This window comes from Bos mutus, chromosome 27 (genome assembly GCF_027580195.1).
Source record: "Bos mutus isolate GX-2022 chromosome 27, NWIPB_WYAK_1.1, whole genome shotgun sequence".
NCBI classification, from domain to species: Eukaryota; Metazoa; Chordata; class Mammalia; order Artiodactyla; family Bovidae; genus Bos; species Bos mutus.
The window spans coordinates 17035834-17061758 of NC_091643.1; the positions used below are offsets into that span (position 1 = coordinate 17035834).

The 25925-nt window shown below is 36.7% G+C and overlaps 1 protein-coding gene across 8 annotated transcripts in view; it reads right to left on the bottom strand.

The window, feature by feature from the left end:
- The window catches only part of NRG1 (neuregulin 1), a 1145979-nt gene that overhangs the window by 147994 nt on the left and 972060 nt on the right, over positions 1-25925 (bottom strand). For 5 of the 8 annotated variants that reach the window (XM_070364124.1, XM_070364122.1, XM_070364123.1 and 2 more), the window contains exons 3-5: positions 25691-25812; positions 16224-16274; positions 14153-14203 (exon numbers count right to left, since the gene is read on the bottom strand). In XM_070364124.1, coding sequence (XP_070220225.1) covers positions 14153-14203; positions 16224-16274; positions 25691-25812 — 224 coding nt within the window. The remainder of the gene's footprint in view (positions 1-14152; positions 14204-16223; positions 16275-25690; positions 25813-25925) is intronic. The other 3 variants (XM_070364126.1, XM_070364125.1, XM_070364129.1) reach the window with 1 other exon arrangement.

Below are 25925 nucleotides of genomic sequence, written 5' to 3' on the forward strand. Positions count from 1 at the left end.
CAGTAGTAGGCTCTAAGCTATTGGCGACAGGAAGCTTGCCAGTGCATTAGAAGATGAGATTGAAGGGATCCCTGCCAAATAAAATAGCTAAGTAATAACAAATGGTAAAGAAGAGCCTTGGGGGTTGCAGGGAGTCCTGAGCTCACCACTGAAGCACAATTCGGATCACCAAGCTTTTGCAGTCAATGCAGAAAGAGTTGTAATCCCAATTAATTCTTTGTCTCATCGCTCTTGAGTGCTTGCTTTTTAATTACAGTTATACATTAAAAAAAAAAAAATAAACCAGTCGCTTCTAAAGGAAGTCAACCATGAACATTCATTGGAAGGACTGTTGCTGGAGCTGAAGCTCCAATACTTTGGCCACCTGATGCGAAGAACTGACTCATTGGAAAAGACCCTGATGCTGGGGAAGATTGAAGGCAGGAGGAGAAGGGGATGACAAAGGATGAGATGGTTAGATAGCATCATTGACTCAATGGACATGAATTTGAGCAAACTCTGGGAGACACTGAAGGACAGAGGAGCCTGGTGTGGAAAAGAGCTGGACACAACTTAGTGACTGAATGACAACAAATAGAATCAGTATACAAATGAGAAAATTACAACTGCTATACATTAGGCATGGTGTACAGTATCGCGTTTCAAGTTCAGATAGAATTCATTCTGTATTTTTATAGTCCACCCTATTTATAACTCCACTTCACTGTTTTAGTGATTCTGGGCAAATTGGTATATTTTCCCTTTTTGATTTCAAAGAAAAGTAAATCTGGCCCCAAACAAAAAGCCAACATTTTTTATTCTTCATGTATTCAAAACTGATATATTGCTACAGCGATACCTACATGACATTAAGTAGATTTTGAGGTAGTGCCATTCAAGTTTCATTTTCTGTTTAATCATTGTCAGGCACTTGGAATTTATACCACAGTGCAACAAAACGCTGCCTGCTAAATGTTAACAGCAGCAGGGGATGAGAATGCCATCTTTCCTGGGGAGAAAAAGACACTAAGGATGGACAAAAAAATGTCAATCTAAATACACACACAAAATTTACTGAAGGAACTGTTAAAACCAAATAACCTTCCCTATCACTCTAATATATAAACAAAAAGCTATGGTTTTTATTCTGTATCTCAAAAAAACTGAAAATTATCATCAAAATCAAGTAGCTGAAGCTACATAGCACATACTATGCTTAGTCTTATCTTGAGCAAACTGAGTTTCAGATATTTAATATTTAACAAGATACTTTTTTAGGTGGAGGAAGAATGGTTTATGGTATTCCTTCTATATTACCCATGGGCTTCACCAGTGGCACAGTGGTAAAGAACCCACCAGCCATGAGGGAGATGCGGGTTCGATCCCTGGGTCAGGAAGGTCCCCTGGAGAAGGAAATGGCAACCCACTCCAGTATTCTTGCCTGGAGAATCCCATGGACAGAGGAGCCTGCAGGCTACAGTCCACGGGGTCACAAAGTGTCAGACACGACCGAGCGACTGAGCACAGGATCATCAGTTCAGGTCTACATTATCCAAGTATCTAACAAATATAATTTGTTACCAAAAACCATCTAGTTTTAACTCCTTTTATCATAGTAAATGTGCATATATATTTCTATACCTTGTTCAGGAACTCTGATCCATAGAATTGATCTGGTCCAAGTGATCTCAGTAGGGGAAAAGAGCGTATTTAAAGGTAGCTGCAATGATTATATGGCCTTAGAGACACATGATGGAGGTCACAAAAGGAACCTTCTGAAGGTTTTTTTGTTCACCTCGACCTCTACTCTCAGTGGTCAAAAAGAACAGAGGACATGGAGTCAGAGAGGCTGGTGTGGAATTTAGATATTAAAATAACCTTGACAAATACTGAGTTATCTAAGCCTCTCAGTGTCTTCATCTATCTAATGGGACAAATACTATCTGTTCTCAGATGAAAGTAGCTGACACATGGTAGGTCTTCATTAAAAAATATTATTATACTTCATTATTACCTTTTTAATAATAACAAAAGAAAAATCCACCTTTTTAATGCTGTGGCATTCCCTCACTCCCAAATGACTCTTCAGCACCACAGGGAGGAACAGCGACCAACCAGTTAACTTGTAGATTTTCAGATAATTTGCAATAATCCCATCTAAGATGAAACGGGGGCTTCCCAGGTGGCTCTAGTGGTAAACAAACTGCCTATGGATGAAGGAGATGCAAGAGACAAGGGTTCGATCCCTGGGTCAGGAAGATTCCCTGGAGTAGGAAATGGCATTCCACTCCAGTATTCTTGCCTAGGAAATTCCATGGGCAGAGGAGAGGATCCTGGCAGGCTATAGTCCATGGGGCTACAAAAAGTCGGACGTGACTAAGCGCACACACACACACACACACACACACACACGAGCGCGTGCACACAAGGTGAAACAGTCTTATAAATCATCATGTAAAAAACTGATCATAAATGGAAGAAACCTTCAATCTATGATTTAAGTCAATGTGATCTGTCAGTGTGAATTTTTTCAACCTTGATTTTTAAATATTTAAAAGTATTTAAATATTTAAATATATTTTTCACGATTGAAGGTTAGTTGGTTTTCCAATAATTACACCTACGTACAACTTTTAGAAATTATGACAATCTAACTAGAAAAATCATCTCACTATTAATGATCATTTCCATTTAAAAAAATCCTTCCTAGGAATCAGAATCGTGGTGTGTTATTGGAATGGAAACACAAACCAAAATTTCTTCATTCAAGACCTTACATTCCAGTTTGGGAAGTGATGTAGACACCTGTGACAGTTAAAAGTGGCAAGCTTGTTGTCTGAAGCAAGAGCAAGGAAGTCACCAAGACAGTAAGGCTGGGCATTGGAAGATAGATCTAACATATGGGTATAACAAAATACAGAGTTCACTTTTATTCTTTGATTAGAAAAAGACTTTTTTTTCCCTTACAATTTCAAACATCCTTTTTTTTTTTGACACTTAAAACTTGTTTTATTAAAAACATTTTTTGTTAAAGAGACTGCCTAAAAATGTCTGGAATTTGCCTTTAATAAAATTATAAAGAAAGTTTGGGGATAGTTTGTGTGTTCTTAAAACACTCAAAAATTTTTTTCTTCTTCATTCTTACTTTCTTCTTCTTTTTTTTTTTTTCATTCTTTAATAAAATATACCAAGGTCTGCACCTCTTCTAAAAACGTGGGCGAGAATGACCTTTTAAAAATTATGTAGACTATAGCTGACTCTATTCTTCATGAAGTCTCACTCTACCAGAAACTTCAGTTAGACTTATCCTTGATACCCTTTTTACCCAAAAGGTCACAGCCAACATTCTAGAAACTTAAAAAAAAAAGAGCAGAAAAATTTGCCATAATACTTGTTCCTATGTGTACACACGGAGTGGATGTGATGTTTCATTCCTATTTTTGTACTAAGCTTAACAATTTTAAATCTCAGTTCCCTTTACCTGCACCGTAAAGACACTTTTAAAGGCTCGAATAAACCGCTTATGTGCCCTTGAGCTACCTATTTTCTTCCTAAAGCTTATCTTGCTTTCACACAGCCTCATTTGCACATACAAGCTAATTCTCCTGCCCCCATGATCTATTCATTCTAAAACATACCCAAGGACTCTTTGTGTGGTTTATTTTTTTGCAGATAGCTTGAGTGAACAAAGATGTATTTCTGCTTTGGAGCATTAGGGACATGAAATTAAGAAGCTTCTACAAGGAGAGAAGAGGAAAAAATTCATCTAGGTCAACTAGAGGGAAATGTACATAATTTATAAAAAATCTATTATGGCCACTTAATTTTTTTCTCAGGTATATGTAAAGTTACTCTTCTTTATATTCCCTTCATATCATACTTTACCATAAAAATATCCTGTCTGACAAGGTGGGTTCCTCCGGGCACATTTTATCAGAAGGAGGCTATGTTAGATTTTACAGCATTAAAAAAAATAAATGTAGCAGCTTCCTTCTTTCTTATAGCTCTGTAGGCTGAGAATTATAAATAATTATGACTTGTTCTCAAAGTTACCTTATTTTTGAATGACACAGATTTCTGCAGGTTGACAAAATGTATCTCTGAGTAAAAATGCAAGACAACAGTTGTACAGAACATTATAAAAAATTTAACATATTATCTCCTGTAGATTATTCTGTTAATATATCTTTCTTCCTATATGGGGAATTTATAGTTAAAAACTTGATCAAATGACCAGAAGCTTGTCAATTAATCACTGTTCTTAAGAAATGAAGTTTAATAAAATTGAGAGAGAAATCATCTTAAAGGATAATTTTACTTTTCAATATTTAATAAGCAATAATTCGAATTAATTTACTATTTTAATTTACTAGAGTATCACTCCATTATAACTAAGATACATTTTAAAGTTTGCCATTTCTGATACCTTTGAACCAATTAAATGGCCAATTTATTTCCTTTAGGAAATAAAAATAAAAAACAAACTTTACCTAATGAAAATAAAATTCAAGAAGCTCCAAGCTTTCCATATACATTTCTGCTGCTGCTAAGTCACTGCAGTCGTGTCTGACCCTGTGCGACCCCATAGACGGCAGCCACCAGGCTCCCCCGTCCCTGGGATTCTCCAGGCAAGAACACTGGAGTGGGTTGCCATTTCCTTCTCCAATGCATGAAAGTGAAAAGTGAAAGGGAAGTCGCTCAGTCGTGTCCGACTCTTAGCAACCCCATGGACTGCAGCTTACCAGGCTCCTCCGTCCATGGGATTTTCCAGGCAAGAGTGCTGGAGTGGGGTGCCATTGCATTTCTAGGCCACCTAATAAAAAATATCTCCTTAGATATATCACGTATCTTTGTAAGTCCATTTGTGTATCATGGAAAAGTTTCTGATAATCAAAGAGTAATCTCACTGCAGTTAAACTCCTCTAAAATACCCAGTTAAATTTCTAAGTTCTTTAGAAACTCTCCAAACTTCTTTCAGAATCCTACATTGTATGACATAATTTCTGATGCCTCTTAATCTTAGACTCCTACTTTTTATTTTATTTTTTAACTTTACAATATTGTATTGGTTTTGCCATATATCAAAATGAATCCGCCACAGGTATACATGTGTTCCCCATCCTGAACCCTCCTCCCTCCTCCTACTTTTAGTGGCAAATGATAGATTCTCATCATCTTTTTAAATGAGATAAATGCCAGAATTCTGACTTCTTGGTAAAATGACAAAACTTTAAATATGAGGCAGAAACAACAATTGACTACTTAAAAAAAAAGACAACAGTAAAACAAATCACTACCCAAACAATACTTTGTTTTAAACAATACTTACCACAGAGTGAATAAACATGTTCTATCTGAAGCAATATTATTTAAAAAATAACTCAATTTAAAAGTCTGCGCCCCATGTTCTACTTTGTACTGGTGCACTGGGATGACCCAGAGGGATGGTACGGGGAGGGAGGTGGGAGCGGGGCTGAGGATGGGGAACACGTGTACACCCGTGGCGGATTCATGCTGATGTATGGCAAAACAATACAATATTGTTAAGTAATTAGCCTCTAATTAAAATAAATAAATTTAAAAAAAAACGAAAAAATAGTAAATAAAAAAAGAAAAAATAAAAAAGTAAAAGTCTGCACCCCACGTTCTACTTTGTTATACCATGTATTTTCACATCCAAAGAGCACAATTAGCCGCAAATAAGCTCTTCTACTTTACTGCAAACTCCTTCAGCCCCAGGACTATTCTATACCCACCTCTCCCACCCACCTCCTCCACCAAGAAACACACATCACAGTTCCTAGCACTGTGCTGGGATAGAGTAGGAACTGGGTTATTGACTATTTGTTTATTTTAATTAAAGGGAGGTCAGTCCTCAGTGGTCTAAGAATCAAATAGTAGAAACAGGCCCATCAAATCTGCATCGTAAATTTACCACTTACTTGCTGTTTGACCTTAGTAGACACTTAGCTTATCCCTATCTATATATTATTATTCTTACTATTAAAATGGAAATATTAATAGCTCCCAAATTTCTTTTAAAACTTAAAAGAAAAACTGGTGAAACAGTTTATCATTACAGATGAAATTTCCTTTATTTAACAAAGCCAGTCTGTCCTTCCTTCTTGCTCCCTCTCTTCATGTCATGTTTTACAAGGCTTGAAGAAGAGGTTCTGGAATACCTGAGCAAAAACCAGAACAACAGCTCATGTTTGATGAGCTAACCCAATCTAAATACCCAATCTCCTAAAAAGAGACAGTTATGGACTTGAAGGAAGATGGGCACAGCTTTAGGCTACAACCCACACTGGCCCATGTTATCGGTTTTTAAGATTTTGTTGACCTCTGACAGAGATAAAATGGAAAGCGCCATTCCAGCATTTCTTTGAGGATTAGTTGACCTATGTATCCACAGCCTCTCTATTAAAGAAATGAAGTAAGTACCCAAGCAATGGCTACGCTAGAGGCATTATAGTAAGAATAAGGCAGAGAACCGTGGGAGATGCTCACGGACGAACTACTAGAGACATTATTCCCTCTGGGTTTTAGTCTAACATCTATGAGGTTGATAAAGCCTCAATCAGTGTGAGTTCACACTTTTCAAAAGACCTGCTGACTGTTCTATGCATTCTTAAATGGAATGGACTAAGCATGCTTCTTTTCCTTTTCTTACTGGAAAAAAAAAGAAAATCCTAATCAACATGCAACTACTCTAGTGAAAGAAACTAGTAATTTCTCAAAATCTACTTAATCATAGGTTTAAAAAAAAAATCTGAAGTACTTTCTGGCTTTTAACTCTAAAGTCTGAACATTTTACTGATTTGAAAATGCTTCCCATGCATTCAGGTTTGAAAACTGTAACCCATTTTTCTACTCTTTTCTACTTTCTTCAGAAGAGGCTAAAACAGTTTTGAAATTAAAAGAGGGCATTCCTAAGAATGATGATAGCTCTTAGGTACCTAAAGAGGCCTTTAAAAATGATATTTCAGTTGTCTTCAATTATTTAACTCATTATTTTCTTCACAATGGTAAATTTGCTTTAATTTTGTTTGCCCAATTAAATAATTTTCAATAACATTTATTGTTAACTTTCCTTTAAAATTCTCTCTCTCTCTTTTTTTTTTTTTTTTTGAGCCCTATTTCCTGACTCTTCTAAATTTGTCTGCTCATCAGCTATAGAGGACCATGTTGGTTTGGCCTGGCTGGTCCACTTTCTCCATGTTTAGGTACAGAACCCTCCTCTCTATAGTGAACCCACAGCGTGCAGTTAGTTCCCAAGGGACTGAGCCCATCTGTCCCACTAACCCAAACACACACACAGCAGTGGATATCTGACCCAGCCCCCACCCAATTGGAGTCATTAATCTCCTTGGGATACAGTCATTATTTTAGGGGTAAGTATATGAAGCAAGCAGAGCCAATCAGATTCTTCCTTAAAATCTGGTATTCGCATAAGAAGTGGATTTTCTCTTCTTAGATTATGAACCAAGAGGAAAGAGGCCTCAAGATATGAGCAGCTATACCCCTATCAGACAGAGAAAACCCACTAAGAACAAAGCCAACATTTGTAGAGAAGCAAAGCATAAAGACTGAGAAACTGTCATATCATATCATTTGAGCCTCTGGATCAAATTGGGCCAGTTTTATGAGCCAGTACACTTCATTTATATTTAAGCTCTTGGCAGTTGAATTTCTATCACCTGCAGTTGAGAAACTTCTAGTTGAATCACCATCCATATTTCTTACTGCTTTATGACGTTGTTCTTAACCCTTCCTGTACCTATTGCTCCTTTTTGAGGGGTGGGGGTACTGCTTCCTATAGCATGCACGTCTTTTAATAATAGATAGGCCCCTCTTCCCATTTTTTTTTTCCCCTCTTCCCATTTTTAAAAGATCCCTAGACAACTTGAAAAAAAAGTGACGACTGAAGAAATCCACCAGGTCAATCATTTACTTTGATAAGCAAACATCAAAATCCTGCTAGCTCTGTTTTCCTTGATGTTTTCTTTGTGCCTCTCTGACTCCATTCTCTTGTCTTCATGTCACCACTTAATTTTCCTTTAATTTTTACATATAATCCACCTCACTGCTCTATTCCTAAGGATTAAAAACACTTAATTATAGTTTTAATTCTTCTCTAAAAGCAAGAAAAATAGAGATGTCCTTCCTCTCCCAGCTGATAAAAAGATGGAGGATCTTTTCTAATGTTCAAGGGAATATTCTAATAAAAAGCCCCCCAAAGAATGAAATACAGGAAAATAATTGCTTTGGGGCTGATAATTTTATACTAACAAATATAGCTATCATACAAATTATATCTAGGATTTATGACATTATGCAAGGCTTCCCAGATAGCTCAGTTGGAAAAGAATCTGTGTGCAATGCAGGAGACGCAGGTTTGATTCCTGGGTTGGGAAGATCCCCTGGAGAAGGGAAAGGTTGCCCACTCCAGAATTCTGGCCTGGAGAATTCCATGGACTGTATAGTCCATGGGGTCATAAAGAGCCGGACATGACCGAGGGACTTTCACATCACATGCAGGAGGTTAAACAGTAATCATCCTAGAATAAGGTTACCCATCTACCCCCAACATCAACAACCACTGGGGAAGATTTCCCTGTTTGTTGAAAATCCGATTCCTACTAGCACAATGGCTCTTAATCCCACTTCTGTAAATAGCAATGTTTTGAAACAGGTAAATTCTCAAAGTCAAAGAGCAAGTCATTGGAATGATTCTAGGCTGTTTTCTGTCTCCTTTATAGTATTAAGACTTTGAATTATGTTGCTAGTAACTCAGCACTTTCCTGTCCATTTCATTATGTAGGAGATTGTAGAGAGTATATTATTTCACCAAAAAGTTGACTCTGAGATAATTGGTATAAGTGTGATTATACACCTAGACTCCATTTTGATGCTTTTTTAAAAGAAGCTCTCTTTTTCCCTTTTTTAAAGAAGTTCAAGTTACACAGATAGACCTAGAGACTGTCACACTGAGTGAAGCTAGTCAGACAGAGAAAGACAAATATCATATGATATCGCTTACATGTGGAATCTGAGAGAGTATAAGAGAACTCATCTACAACACTGAAATGGAGTTACAGATATAGAAAATAAACGTATGGTTATCAAGGGGTAAGGGGTGGGGAGGGATCAACTGGAAGGCTGTGAATGACATACACACTATTATATATAAAATAAGTGACTAATAAGGATCTACTGTATGGCACTTGATACGTCACAATACTCTGTAATAACCTATATGGTAGAAGAATCTAAAAAAAGTGCATATATGTGTAACAGATTCACTTTGCTGTACAACTGAAAATACCTCAATAAAAATTTAAAACTTTTAACTATTAAAAAAAAAAAAAAAAAAGAAGTTCAAGGTAGTTGCATGGATCCTGTAAGACTTTTTAATTTAAAAAAACAACATGATTTAAATCAGATGATTCAGGCTTAAATTTCTGTTTTACCACTTACATAGTTTTTGAATTTGGATATGTCAGAAATTTCTGAGTCTCAAGTTCCTTATCTAACAAATGGGATGAAATCTTAGTCATAGAATTATTGAATTATTGTGTGAATAAATGACTCAATATATGAAAATATACCTTATAAAATTTACAGTATGATACAAAAATCAGTTATTTATATATACACAGTACACACATATTTGTATGGGTCAAAAGAATAATTTTGTAACAGATTAATTTCAACAGAATACAAAGGGTAAGGATAATTTAGTTATAAGCTCAATGAAACGTTTTATCAAGTAGTGGAATGCAATGAGGGACACTGAATGCCTTTAGAAAGGCAGAACTGAGGAATGATATTCCAGTTGCAGGGAGTACAAGGGAAAGTTGTAAGGGAAAATGTAAGATGTTCACATAGAAAATGAAAGAAGTGAGCATGAAGGTAAGAATATTAACACTGACATACAAGCCCTGACTTTTTCCCAAGTCCCTCTGTTGCCCTAAAAATCTGCAACTCACTCTCCAGGCAAGGAGGAAAGTGGAGGTAATACCAGTTGGGCAATCTCCTTTGAAAGTTTTTCTTTTATTGCCAAAGAGCATGCAATTTTTTTGTCATTCTCCTAAGACACAGAATTACCACACCCTTGAAAAGACCATGTTTATAGAAATCTGGAAGCACAGTTTGCATTCAATCAGAAGTAGCTCTTCAACCATCACAGGACAGAGTTCATATTTGGTACCAAAAAAGATCTGAAGTTGGAATGACATTTTTTTTCCAGCTGAGAATCATTTAGCAAAGGTCTGGGCAGTTCTGTCTGCATTTAGAGTAGGTCAGTCAGTTATAGATGAAGGGGGAAGTAAGAACCGTAGCTCTGAAGCTCACGAATGGACCAGTAGACCTGGTCCAATCTATTCAATCCAGAGCACCAAGCTGTCTCCCAGGGAACATGCTGTAAATCTCATTATAACAGAAATGTTTCTGCAGACAAAAGGCATTCTTCCTTCAGCTAGCTTTTTTAGGTGCCAAATTAAAGACTGAGTTGTTCATTTCATTCAGAGATTTCAAAGAGGACTTCCTGGATAAGTTCCTTTCCAGTGCAGTCTTAGCTAAGAATATATATTATTTTGGAAAAGACAGTGATTTCTTGGCATAGAACTTCCAACATCACCATTTAGACTGAAAAATCATTAACTCCTTCCTGCTCCAACAATAAGGATAATTTCTTATGTTGCTCAAATAAAATGGAAGGACTCCCTTCATTTCTATTTTCTTCAGAGACATGTGCATTGTTCAAGTACTGGCTCTCTTCTGTCTACAGGGGAAGACCATCTAAGTGCTAAACGATTCACATTCATTCGTTCATATTAGGCTTCTCAGTATAGTTTAAGATAAACATGATTATACAGACACAGTGACTGAGCCTTAAGGACACTGAATCACTTGCCTAAGAATACACAGTAATTAACAGCACTGGTATTTAGACTTAAGAACATGAGTCCATCTGATGTCTGTGTTCTTTTCATTTCCCTTCACCACCCTTTGATGGGTAACATAAAGATTACATGGGCTCAGCTGGTTCAAGGCAACGCATTTACTTTAATCTACTACACATACTTTCAATCCACTTTGTATCAGTGACAACTTTTCCACCCATTCACAGAATCTCATTCCTTTCCATATTAAAGTCTTCTTCTTTTTTTTTTTTTAAAGGCAACAAAATGTCATGTGTTACAACAGGCTAGCATACTGCCTGGGTTTGAATCTTGCTTGAGAAACTTTAGATAAAATACATCAGTTTCATCATCTGAGAAATGGAAGAAGGTTTTATGAGAACCATGAACCATGTAAATCACCTTATACGCTGCCTGGCATGCAGTGAGCCTTCAGTAAAGGTTTGCTATTACTATTACTATGATTCGAAACATATATTACTATTTAAGACTGTTTTCCAGAAAGTTCTCTTTATTTTCTTTCTTGTTATTATTCATTAGACTTTCTATTTTTGTTTCTCTCATTTTTATATTCAATTGGAATGGATGGGACTTAATTCAGTAAAGTGGTTGGTATAACAATTATATTTTTTATAGCATTTGACAAAATCGTCTGCAAAATGGGGTCACCAGCAGCTGGCAATTCAGAGAGAAATCGTTAAGGTTTGTCCTAAACAATCAATTTACTTTTTTGCTGATGCTGTGTAAAAGAGGAACAAGATAGTCCTACTGACTTTTGCAAATTTGAAGCTCTTCTTTTCTACAACCTGTTACTTATGTGTAACAGGACACTCATTTAGCAAAGTATTCATATGTTTTAAGTCACAGATGCCTCCTTTACAAAAGGATAACATAAAATGAAGGAAAACAATGCTAATTCTTACCAAAAGATTATTATAAGGCACTTTAAAAGAATTATAAATGAACAACTCTAAAAAGAGTGAATGTATAATGCAAATTCACAGAGGAAGTAGTTAAAATGAGCCTTACAAAGGGAAAGATTAGTATCATATCTTTGCTATTTCACCAAATTTATGAAATGCTAGGAAAAACAAATAGAGGGCAAAAATGATAAAGTGTTTGCAGATGAAACATGAATCTCTTAAAATCTCCAGTCACATACAGGTGTTTTGCATGTCTCCTTTCTGGCTGAAACAAAGCAAAAAGAAACCTACTCAGGGCTGATTATTTCTGACCTGTGGGAACTTTTCCTGGGCCTTTGACACTTTTATATATTTTGAATTTTTAAGTCCAGGGTATTATGATTGCTGGTTCTTCAAGTTTCAGCTCCAGCCTTTACTAAACTGAGATATGCTTGCATCAGAGCCCTGCCCCAGTGCAGAATTCCACTGAATATGGCCTTTGGAGGAGCTGAGTATTGCATGCTGCTAGCATGGACCTAGGACCCTGCCACTGTTGGCTTATATTTCCAAAATACAGAACATAATTTTGAGATTAAAATATGTATTCATTAAATGGATACAATATGCCAAAAAAAAAATTCATTAATCAACTCAGCAGTATTTACTGAGACCCCCCCAGGAGTGGGGAGTGACATACGGAAATGGGTCACTGAAATGTTTTAATGCAACGGTACACAAAGCCTTCTTTCTTACTTTTAAACCCTGACCAAGTATCAGGAACTAATTCTGCTGAGAGTTAAAGATCAGAGTCAAATTTCAAAATGACTTCTCTCTCCACAGTGTTGCAGTGAACAGAAATGTAAACTGAGAGATTCATTTCAGTTCCCTAAGTATTTCTTCCATTCCCAAACTACTCAGATATACTTAAGAATCACATCCATCCCATTAATGATAGGATGAAGGGTTCCAATTACAAGAGTTTCAATAACTTTTTTCAGTGAATCATGCAGGGGGGAAATGATTCTCAGACAAAATGACAGAGAGAAAATCCTAGTGTTTGCTTTTGCTTAATAAACACTCAAAAATAGAAAACAAGGCTCAATATGATTCCTCAACACTAGTTAGCTAAAATCTACATAATTATTCTAATCTTTTCCTAATGAGAATTAAATAACAAATATCCCAAACTCCCCAGAAAGGATTATCATTTTGGAGAATGTAATGCTTATCCTTAGGGGAAGTCAATCTAATCTGAGCATTTCCTTTCCTGTTTGATCTTACTAGATTATTGCCATCAATCCAGTTAAACAATGCTTTATCTAGTTAAAGTATAGTCAAAACATCATACTTCATGTAATAAAAATACACTGACATCGTATTGTGACAGTCTGGGTATCACCAACCCAAATGGATTTTAAAATCAAACTGGATATTTAGACCGATTGGCAAAACAATGGAAATTGCCTCAAGTAAGTTCAAGTATTTTATACAAGGCTGATAGAGAAAGGAAATTGTTCATTAAACACACTCTCTGGGCTAGAATAGAATAATTACAAGCTTTAAATAAAGAGCTACAATCAGGGACAGAAAGACTGTATTTGTAAGTTTTATTTTCAAGGCCTGATAAACTCCCCTGTTGCATATCAAAATTTAATTCTAGGCTATTCACAATTTATAAGTATCAAAACTATTTTTACTAGTCCTTGCTAACTTCTTAAGTTCCCCTGATACAGCGCAAAGCACCAATCAATCTAACAGTTGTAGACCTCCACAAGCACAAAGCACATTTCACATTAAACATTTGAAAACTAATCTGAGATCTTGCCTAGGGACTTGCTTTCAAACATTTTCATAATTAGTCACTTGCTATCAAATTTGAATCAAGGGCATCTATATATAGTTTCCAAAATCCATCACAACAGACTTTATATGAGAACTGAGGAGCTTTGGAATAAAGATCCCGAACAGCTGGGTATCACGCCTTAGGCAGTTGCTGAAGGCATCACGAAACACTAAAAAAACAAAAGTAAAGAGACAAAGAACAACCGACAATGTTCTCTGTTGCTCATCCAGAACTAGGCCTCAGAATGGGTGCAATTATATTCCAACATTCACAGACATTACATTACCTTAAAACTGTATGTATGTATCTCAGGGGAAGGGGATATCTGGTCAATCCCAAGCAGAGCAGGAGTTCATTTCTATTCCAAACAGCAAACACCATTCTGTTCCCAAACTTGATACCCCATTCCCCAATAAGGATAGAGGAGGATATGAACATGATCTTCAGAAGCAGATACTGTCTTGGGTTAAACACTAGTCAACAGAATATTTAAATATACTTACATGAAGAAGTATTTGTTCCTTCTGTTGATACTGATATTCTAATGGGAGACTCTATAAAAAATAAAAGTGGAATGAAGCTTTATTGAGTCATGCCACTTGGATTCTTAAATTAGAAATTTTGCCATCCTTGGGTATCATCTAGAACAAGAGATCTAGAAAATGGTGCAACAGAAAAGCTGAAAGCATCTCAAAGTCAAAGGAAGGTATATGCGATATTCAAAGAATATCTGAATATTCCATAGAGGAATGTTTCTACAGTGTGGACACAAAGACTTCTGAAAGCTGCAAAGGTACCCATCTGCAAAGATACCCCTCCACACACCAGCTGCTCTCTTCAAATTTCCTAGAACCACTACTCTGAACAGATCCACACTCCAGGTAAGACAGACAATTCCTTTTCTTAGGTTGGTCTTGATTTTAAGAAACATGAAACCAAAGAGAACACTCTCCACATTCAGAGAGAATGAAAGGCAACTTTCATGCTTAGAGGAAAAAAAAGAAGGATGAAAATATTTTCAGGCAAACTGCTCTGCATAAACATTCTGGCCAAACACGATGCTGAATATAGTCCATGCAAGGTCCACTAGAGCGATTACATTAGGATCAAACAAAACGTACTAAATAAATACATAATACAATCATTGGGGTTGCACAGCAGCTTGATTCTCTTAGATGGTAAGGCTAAAGAAGGAAAACCAGTATTTAGGTAAAGCAGAGCGTAAAACATACCTCATGCAAAAAAAAAGCATGAGACCATATTTAGGTAAAGCAGAACATAAAACATATCTCATGCAAAAAAAAAAAAAAAAAAGCACGAGACCTAAAGGTTTTTATGAGTAAGAACTAAGAACAACTCAGTATCAAAGAAGGATTGAAATTCAGCAACCATAAAGCTATAAAGATTCAAGTCACATAGCCGAAAATAATAGTTACAGTCATTCCAAATTCCCAAGGCAAGCAGCCCATAAATCTAAAAGCTCAGATTTGTAACAGCACCAACTGGGGTCAGAAAATGAAGTCCGTACATTAAAGAAATGTTAGAGTGAAAGGTGAGGAAATTCAGAAACTCTACAAATTTTTTCTTATCTCCATCTCTCTATATTCCTTCTCTCTCTCTCTCTATCATTCTTTTTCTGCTACTCAGAAAAGTGAGATCCTCTTATACTCCAGGATCATACCACCTTGCAACACAAGCATAAGCCCTAAATATGGTCAAAGTGGCTAAGACATAGAGAAAGTAAGCTCTTATGATTTTGAACAATGGCTTTGAAGAGAAGAGGCTAAACTGGGGAAGGTAAGATAGAAAATGGCTGTTAAATCACATGGCCTCTGAGATTAAATATTTATTTGTAAATATGCTAAAGGTTTTGTTAACTACAGAATCACAAAGGATAAGAAAAAGTAAAAAAAAAAAAAAATTAAATTCACACCAGATGAATGACATTCACGGCTAGTGGAGAAATCAATGAATTAGGGTTATACATGGGTTAGTAGAGTTGGGTTTTAAGTAGCTAATATATGCTCAGATCACAACTGCTATCAGCAAATATTACAGGCAAGTGAGAAACAAACAAAACCAAACAAACCAAAAAGAAAAAAGCAACAGCATTTTAAAAAGTCAGGCCTATAACAGTGCTTCTGCCCAACTTCAGTGACTGACAACTGAGCATTAAGAGCCCAAAGGTCAGAGGTCAGACAGTGATACTTTATCCAGGAATGAACTGTGATGGATGAAGGAGGGCAGAGCCCACTAAGAGAAACACCTAGAAAGATGTAAAAGCTGAAGTTACAACCCAGATATCTCCTTTCCTGGTGTAGTACTCCTTAAGTTGCATCTAGTTTTCTTTTTCTCATGCATGCCTCTCAGGTCCAAGTTCAGACACACAGCAAGAACTGTACTCCTTTAAAGAAAATCCAAAAAAGGCAGAATGAACTGGAGAAAAAATGTTGGCGCAGAAAACAGGAGCAGCTGAAACGTGGATGCAGAAGGGGTTCTGATTAGTAGAAGGAAGAGCCAGCTGTGATGCCTGTCGTTCTGGTTAGTAAAACTCGACAAGCTTATTTTCCTTACCTGAAGACACATACGCTGTCTCAGTTGAGGCTGGCATGCCAGTGGTGATCTCTGCAAAAAAGAAAAGTTGATAGGACATTACGATGTACAGTCAGGAGGCCGGGAGTCAGCTCCACAGCCTGCCTGCAAACCAAAAAATGTGTTTAAAGAAGGAAGTATTGCAAGGAGGTGATGAAAGCCCCGGCTTTATCCACACAGAGAGTGAGAAACGCGAAAAGAAGACTGTCCAAATAAGTAGTTTTTCTTTCTTGGGCCAAGAGCAGGAGATGGGCTGTGACAGAATAATTAGCAAGAAGTCCCTGCCCCCACTGGGCTCAGTGGAGAAGAATATATATATAGCAAAGAGATAGCGGGCTCCTCTTCAGAAAGGGAGATAGAAATGGCCAAACCAGGAAAAATCAAAGCCGGGGGATCAAAGTTGTGGTCAATATTTTTAAATTAGGGAGCTCTGGAGAATTCCACTTCTGCCCAAATCAAAAGCAAGTAATGTTTCTAGTTGGGATTGATGAAAAACATCAGATTCTGGCATCAAATGCTACATAAAATTGCCAATGGTAATCATACAAGTGTCTGATCATTTCAGCTACTCACGGCAGGGTACAGAGCAAGTAGGCAGCTTCCAACTCAAGGACATGCAGAATTGACCTGCACACTTCTGGACACACCATCATCATGGGAATTGTGACAGTACTGTTCAAACTTTGATGTGCTTTCTTACTGCCTTTTATGATGGCCTGAAGGATGAATATGTTGTCTAACTCTGTATTCATTCAGTCCTTCCAAAAAGAGCTGTTAAAATCTAATGTTTTCAGTAAGGCAAAGGTTTATGAAGCCTGGCAAGATGTAGAGATGCAACAGTGGGTATTATTTAACCATCACTGTGTGTATTATTATTGTCAGATGACTTAATGATATTCTATTATTCACTATTACTAACCAGGACAAAAAGAAAAGTTGAATCTGTGATATATATATATACATATATATATGTATATATATATTTTAAAAGTTACTAGATTCTACTAAAATACTATGTTGTTTAGTAGTTAAGTAGTGTCTGACTCTCTGGTGACCCCACGGACTGTAGTCCGCCAGGCTCCTCTGCACTAAAATCCTAAGTATGTCATATATTATCATTTTATGTTGGAATTAATAGCCTGTTAATCATGTAGTTGGAAAAGTTCATGACCAATAGAATCATCTTTAAATACAGATATGACCACTTAGGGTTTCCTTGTTAGAACTAGACTAGTAGGTAAGATGAATTAATTTAAGTGGCAATATTACTTCAAGTTCAGAGGCTCTAAGGATAAATGGTTTGTGGAATTGGAAAAAAAAAAAATGGCTTCTGAGATTCAGTAGGTATGTTTAAGAATAAGCATCAAGTTAAATGAGTATATATAAACATCAGAAATACATCTTTAGTAAGACCAATTATATTTTCTCTCTTGCAAATTAATACGGATGGTCCTCTCGAATGAGGCATTAGGAAGACACACCACTCAAGGTGCAAGATTATCAAGCCACCAGTGGCCTATATCAGCTCTTACACCTACTGAAAATGGGACACAGTGAAAGGAATCTGTATGTGAGGATGTATAATGTTCTTGGGACATTCTCAAGCAGCAACCACTAAAGAGGATATTCCAGGGGTTTTGTTTTTTTGTTTTTTTCAGTCAAGCCATGTAGAAGGTGAGACCTTAGTTCCCCAACCAGGGATGGAACCCATGTCCTCTGCATTGGAAGAACAGTCTTAACCACTGGACCACCAGGGAATCATGAACCCTGGACAGGAAAGCCATTGGCTTTATCCTCTTTAGAGTTAGCCTGCTGGCATTGGATATAAAAGATGGGGTCTGTAAAATCACTCTTTCTTGGAAATTTATTTCTTGGCTCTGTAGAAATGGTTTTATTAGATGTCCTGTATCATTTCATAATATACTGATGGACTAAAAGATATAAGTGATATATAATATCAGTCAATTATGTTGAACTGACATGTCTGCCGTATTGTGTTTGTCATTAGCCTGAATAGGAAGGCCTTTAAAATTGATTTTTTATGAAAGCCTTTGAATACATCTTGCTTGGTATTATAATCATTCAGTAAAATATTTAATCAGCACTAAGTGTGAACTAGACCCTGTTGCTAAGCCCTAGCAAGCAATCATCCCAGGTAGAGTTAAACCCTTAGTAAAACTGCCATATTGCACATCTTAATGACGTCTGAATGTTAAATAAATTGTATACTCACTTTAAAAAAATAAAACAATAAAGAGGATACTCCAAGTTGGTAATATGGCAATAACTTGTTTCTGAAGTGGGTACAACTAGCTTTCTTGATATGGGCTGCAGAAAATAAAAATGTTCCTTTTGGGGGAAAAAAATCTAATCGAAGAAAAATATTATGAAAGATTCACAGCATTTGTCTTTTTCTATAAGTTTCCAAGCAAGTACCCACATGGGGAGCGATGCTTCCTCATTCTGTGCTTGGACTCATCAGTGACACAATAGCCAGCCAGAAGCAGGAAGCTCAGGGTCACAAGGATTGGGCCAGAGTCCCAATCCTAGTATGAAGATCAAGACTCTCTTAAAATTTATTTTTGACAAACCAAGTAGTTGTTCACTGTGACCTTCCAAAACAAACCAAAAAAACCAAATAAAGAAACCCACAAACCCACATTCAGAGCTATTCTATCTCAGAGCATAAAAGATATCTCAATGGGAGGAAAGGTTAAAAATATTTCCTTTTTTAGTTGAATGACACATAAAACTACCAGAACAGGAGGTTAGTACAAAAATGTGTCTACACACAGAAAACTTAAAATAACCTCCTTTCCTAAAATTAGATATTTATCCTGGAGACCTTAAAAATATCTTTAATGATTATGGTTTCAAATAAAAACCTTTTGAATTATCTTGGAGGTAATACAAGCTCATGGGCTTCCCTGGTGGCTCAGTGGTAAAGAATCCGCCTGCCAATGCAAGAGATGTGAGTTCGATCCCTGAGTCGGGAGGATCCCCTGGAGTGGGAAATGGAAACCCACTCCAGTATTCTTGCTTGGAAAATTCCATGGACAGAGGAGCCTGGCGGGCTACAGTACATGGGGTTGCAAAGAGTCAGACATGACTTAGTGACTAGATAACTACAAGCTAAGAACTTGTACACATCTATACTAAAAGAATCTTGCTAATAATAATCTTTTTGATTAAAGCCACTCAGGAAACATTTCTATGTGTATTTGGGGTAGAATGTACAGACTGAGCACATTAGCTCTTGTTATAGTGGTGACTGAAAATAATCTTGTAACAATTACAGATTTTTTAAAAATTATCAAGTCCTGCAGTCTCCTTGATATTTAAGCAACATATCTTCCCCCTGAGTAATTTGGTAAATTTTGTTAATTGATAAAGGACACCCCCTTCATTAGGGAAAATTAATAAAGACTTAGAATCAACAAGAATTGAACACAGCTGAGCAATTTATGCTGCATAGACAGGTAAACATATGAAACATTAATATATTTGTATGTTTGCTTGTTTAATAAACTGGACCTGGTCTCAAGAAAAATTGCCCTGTCTTAAAAATAACACCTTCTGGAAAGGAATTTTTCTAATTATTATGTATGCATGATTTGCTTGAGAATTCATTGTGAGCACAATATACTAAATATAACTATTTAGCAAAATACATAAACAAATATAAGCATACATATGATGTGTCTGTGTGTATTTAAAATTCAATTATGTGACTCTTTATTATTCTAAAATTACAGGTCATTGCTGTACATTTGAAAATAGTGATAAAGTATTTTTAAAGATTTAAGATGGGCATACTTATTTATTAGCACTAGTAAAAATGACTTCAGGAATATATTTAAGCATCTGAATTCTTGCTCATAATGAGTGTTAGTTTTAGCATGGTATTGACTGGGGGATTTTTGTAGAAACTAATGCCTGTGGCCTGTGATTTGTTATGTAAGTGAATACTGAAATGTCTCCAGTCAATAACACTTGAGCAACGAAAGACACTTTAATATGTTTCTAGTCAATAATGAGTTAAGCAATTGAGAAAATTTGGAATTAACAAATGGCATAGAGGCAGGATGAATACTATGCATTGAAAAGAGAGTTCTTTTCCACTCAAACTTCTCTTGCATACCACCCTTCATGGGAATCCTATGTGATGCAATATACATGGAGATTGCTACACAAACTCTGTACTTCTTAGTATCACTACAGGTTGCTCCTATAGTCAAAGATCCATCTAGTCAAAGCTATCGTTCTTCCAGTAGTCATGGACAGATGTGAGAGTTGAACCATAAAGAAGGCTGAGTGTCGAAGAATTGATGCTTTCAAACTGTGGTGCTGCAGAAGACTCTTGAGAGTCCCTGAGACAGCAAAGAGACCAACCCGGTCAGTCCTAAAGGAAATAAATTCTGAATATTCATCGGAAGGACTGATGCTGAAGCTGAAGCTCCAGTACTTTGACCACCTGATGCGAAGAGCCAACTCACTGGAAAAGACCCAGATGCTGGGAAAGATTAAAGGCAAAAAGAGAAGACGGCGACAGAGGATGAGATGGTTGGATGGAATCACCGACTCAACGACGTAAGTTTGAGCATACTCCAGGAGACAGTGAAAGACAGGCAAGCCTGGCTTTCATGGGTCAAAACTTCAGCGACAGAACAACAATAACAACATAAGCTGTTCACCAATATCATGGCATTTCTAACAACACTGTCAATGTTGGTTATCCATATGAGCCAACTCTTTAAAGGAACAGTTGATACATTAATCAAATTTTGTGGAAATAATTTTTTTCTGATCATCTAAAATGAAACAGCTATTTTATTGCCAGGAGCCCCATGGCTCCTATGGGATCTTGAATCTCACTCAAATAATTTTTCTCCTGATTAAAAAAAGAAAACCTAGTAGAAAATATGATTGATTAGTTGTATAGTCTCCTGTATCAATCTTTGAAACGACAGCAGTACTTAATTAATTTGAAAACTAGTTAGGTCTATTATTCTCTTCCCTAATCTGATGCCCAGGAGTTTTTAAGAGCTTCTTAGATACGAAGTCATGGCTAAATTAATGTTTCCTCTATAAAGACCAAGCCAAATAAAATACAACTGAAAATGAACATATAGCGTAGGGTCTATTTGAGCATGGTGTATGCGGCCTTTTAAACCACTGTATTTGAATTCATGAAAAGAATTCACCTATAATCTATCATGTAATGATGACTGCCTTTGAGATCCTTCTTTGTATGAAAACTCAAATGGACTGTTAGACTGACATAGTCTCAGAGGTCATCAGCAGACTGCACAGGTTTATATATGTTTCTGTATGACAGGTTCTTATTTCCAAATAAGGTAGGGGTTAAAAGGCACTGGAAAAGGCAGAAAACATACAAATTTCCAAAATACTTAAAAAAATGACTAGCCGAATCTACATTCTTTTCTAAATGCTTGAAAACATTGGAAATCGGATCATTGTATCACTCACGCATATAATGATTCAAGGGGAATTTCTCAGAGAATTTCTCAATCTTTTTCTATTATTTCATTTATATCTAGTTGTTAATCTAAGCAGATCTAAACAGTGAGTTTCATTTTAGGATGTTTATAACATTAGATGGAAGATCTTTACGATCTGTGCTAATTTCATTCTAATAGTTACATAGCTGTCATAATGGGATTAAAAATAGTGTCCAACAGTAAGCTCAACTTGCTAAATTTTTCTTTTTCTCCTAAGGAGGAAAGAAAACACAGTCTCTCGTGTATTTCTCCCTCTAACTCCTGCCATTTCTCCTAGAATGTTGTCCTAAAATATATTCTAAACATCTTAATGCAAAGAAAGCACTGGTGTGAGAATTTAAGTAAATCAAAAGAAATCCTTTGCACAGAGCTAGGATAATTAGCTCAGGGCTGTATTCCAGGATCTTTCATCAAGCCAAGCTATATAGAAATTATCAAGCCATAGTTATATATTTATTGGAGAAATATGGGAGAGATGAGTGAGACCATGCAAAACAAACAAAATGACTAATATTCCACAGACAACATAAAATCTCAAGAGGAGTTCTACATCGTATAATATTTTGGCAACACGTTCTTATTTTTAAGACCTTTTTTCCCCCTAACACTCTCACTATGGTAGGGGGTGGGGGAGATTCTTGAGAATTCTACTCTCTCAGCCCAAGTCAACGGTAAATACATATCTAAGAAGAGATGGTTTGGCTGAGTGACAGCTTACAACCACAGTAGAGCGTTCTTTTTCTCTCTGAAAGAGTGTTTCTGTGCAACCTCTGCTCAGAATCTTGGAAGACAGGAACCTGACAACATGAAGGTAGTGAATTTGAGTCCCTGAGAGCTCAGGATCTGAGCTGAGATTTCTTGGATAACCAACCTTGAGCTGAATATAGCAAATTCATAGATCACGGTAGAAAAGGGTGAACATCAGAATGATTACATATTTTCCTTCTGGTGGTGCTACAACCAAGCTGCTGAGATGCAGGGAGAAAAGAGCATTTCCCAATGTGCAGGATGCTCTGGCCCTGTCTGTCCTGGTGCCTGAGAGTACAGGCTCTGATGAACTGCATGTCTGACCCACAGCCTCGGAAAAGAGGAGCATTTCTAGGCAGCCATGTTTCCGGCTTCACTCTCCTGGGTTGGGGCTGTGGTGGGGACCTGGGGAGAACACGCTGATGAGCTGTAAGCTCTATGGATCTTCGGACATGATCAGCTCTGCCAGTAAGATTCTTATGGGGAATCTGATTTGGCCCCTGAGGCAACAATCACATAGCCGGAGTCAAAACTGAAAGGATGCCTTCAAAAGAAACATGAAGAAGAATATGGCCAAATGGAACCATAATCAGGTCAAAGTTTGGAATTATAAAGGCGCGTAAGTGAAAGCAGGAGAGGTTGGAAAATATAAGAAAGAGTCGGCGAGTCAAGAATGCATCTGGGCACCTGAAGGGCAGACTTGAGAGAAAAGCCAAAAATTCCTGATGTTTAAACTTGTAAACATCCCTAGATACCACTTGCTAGGTACCACTTTCTCCTGGAGCCCCAGTTATAATGAAGCTCTAGTTCATCCCAGTGGAATCCTTCTCTCTTTCCGCCTCACACCATTTTTGTTTTTTCCAGTTTTTGTCCTTCACAAATCGAAGAATAGACCTTAAACATTCACAAACACACAGTCTGGTATTGAGCAAGCTGTACTGAACCAGGAAGTAAGGAATTTAAAACAAATCTTAGGTTTCTATTTCTTTTTAAATACAATGAGAAGATTGGATATGGAAGAACTAGTCTTAACGTTCTAAGAAGAAAATAAAAACAACCACCATGCCCAGTAATTGAGATTCTTCATTCCTCCCTTCTAGTCCTTAAGGAATTTTAGTTGATTGTTTTAAGGATGATTTCCTGACAATATTTCATAACCTTCTCTTTTTTCCTGTCAGGTAAAAAAGATTGATTACCCAAAACATCCCTATTTTCATTTCTCTACACTTTATAATTCAATACTACATTCAAATTTGAGATCAATTCTTAAATAAATTAACATGGAAAATAAGCTGAATACCTCTCCCATGAAAGGGATGTGAAAAACTGTTATTACCAAAACTTCAGCACCCCCAAATTAATAAAAAGAAATCCTATGAGTTTTTGCCAAGAATAAAATAGTGGTAAGTAATTCACTGCTTAATACTGCAATTCAGAAAATGTGGAATATTAAATATAATCCTACTGTAAGCACTCAGTGAAACTATGACACTTTAATTCTATTTTCCTGGGACTTTACAGTATACATAGCTACACAAATCTAATCCGAGTGTCCAAATCATAATTCAGGAGCCTTTACCAGGAGAAGATGCACTGAAGCAAGTCACTGACAAACTGAGAAAAAGCTATTAAACATGGTATTATAGAAAGAAAAGATAAGTCACTGAAATTTCAAATTTGCATTTCTAGTTGCATTGTATAAAATTCCAAGTGGAAAAAAATAACACAAGCAAAACCCTGTTGCTTTACCTATGCTGATTAAAAAGTAAAGTGACGTTATATTTACTCACATAAATTTTAAATGGCTTTTACACTTTATATACAGTAAACACGGCCCCTAAAAATAATCATGGAAACCAGTTTTCACTGTTGTCTTTTACTTTCTGTGGAGGGAGGTATTTAAAAGGAAAGAAATGAATTTTGATTACACTGCAATATACAGCAATGCATTGGGAAGTCCACAGAAGACTAGGAATTAACCTGAATACTCCCAACCCTGGTTCCATATTTTTATCTCACTCCCTTCTCCCTATCCTGTTATCAACTGAATCAAACCACACCAGTCTCCTAAGGAGTTAACCCCTAAGAGTACTTTCGTTCTTCCCTTCTTGGCTCTGTAATTTTATCTTATCACTTTAAGAGATCAGGCCTTTGCAGTGGGCATTCTTTCTCATCACCTGCCTAGAAGTGGTGCAGTCATGCTTGGTTTTATAATAGATGACAAGGCTTGTGAAGACAGCAGTCCAGCGCCATCATCCAAAACAGCACCAAAGGTTTCAAAGCAGCATTTTATTGTTTCAAGAGATGCTCACTGCTAGCTCGTCATCAGCTTCTACAGATGAATGACTCCATCACTTTGTGGAGTACTAAGGGATCGTGAACAGAGAGCCACCAGCTATGTCCTTCCTTTACCCTTCCTCAGATAACTCAGAGGGGTTGTCAGAGGATAGGGGGCACCTTCTGTCTCCAAGGTATTCATTTGTTTAACAAATAGTCCCTGGCACTGCTCTTAGGAAAACAGAAGCTTAAACCTATATAATGCTTATTTATAAAGCCTATACAAGTGAGTAAAAAAATGCTTTGCCTCTAAGACTCTTGATTTCTGAATTAATGGGCTCAAAAAAGCCCTGATAACCTTAACTTTCTACTATCTAGAGCCAGACATATTGAAAACATATATAAGAACATAAAAATTGCCAGGACTAAGTCAGGATTGTATTCTGTTTACACATCCACAATGTACATATATTCATACATAATACACATTAGCACGAAATATATACAATATATATTCTGTATATAAATTATATATATATATGTACACACACATACATACATACATATTCTGTTTCGACAGAGCAAAAAACTTACCTGCTGTCCCTGACTAACTTAGAGTGGATGTATAATCTCTTTCTTTTAGCAATCCATTCTCTCTCTGCTATTCATGATATTATTCCAATCCTTTTTAAATAATCTATGTATATTTCAGGTCTATCTCACCTTATGGAGTGAAGAGCTTTACAGGAGGACCCATAAGATATTTCAAACATAGAGTTTTCCTTTCATGATTTTTATTTGTTCACAATGAGATTTCACACACCTGCGTGATTCAAGTGTGACCACATACCTTGATCACTCCTCTTAGAGACTGAGAAATAGCACGCAGTAGGCATCTCTTACCGTTTGACTCCACAATGGTGATGTTGGCAGAGGCACTGTCATTTCCTAGTTTGCTGATCACTTTGCACATATATTCTCCAGAATCAGCCAGTGACGCTTTGCTAATGCGAAGTTCTGACTTCCTACAAGATCAGGACCAAAGCGGTTTAAGTATATTTCACAGAACTATGATGATCATCAAAATACAGTCTCTGTAGTTTTAGAGTTTTCAAACTCCCCCCTTCTCACTCTACAC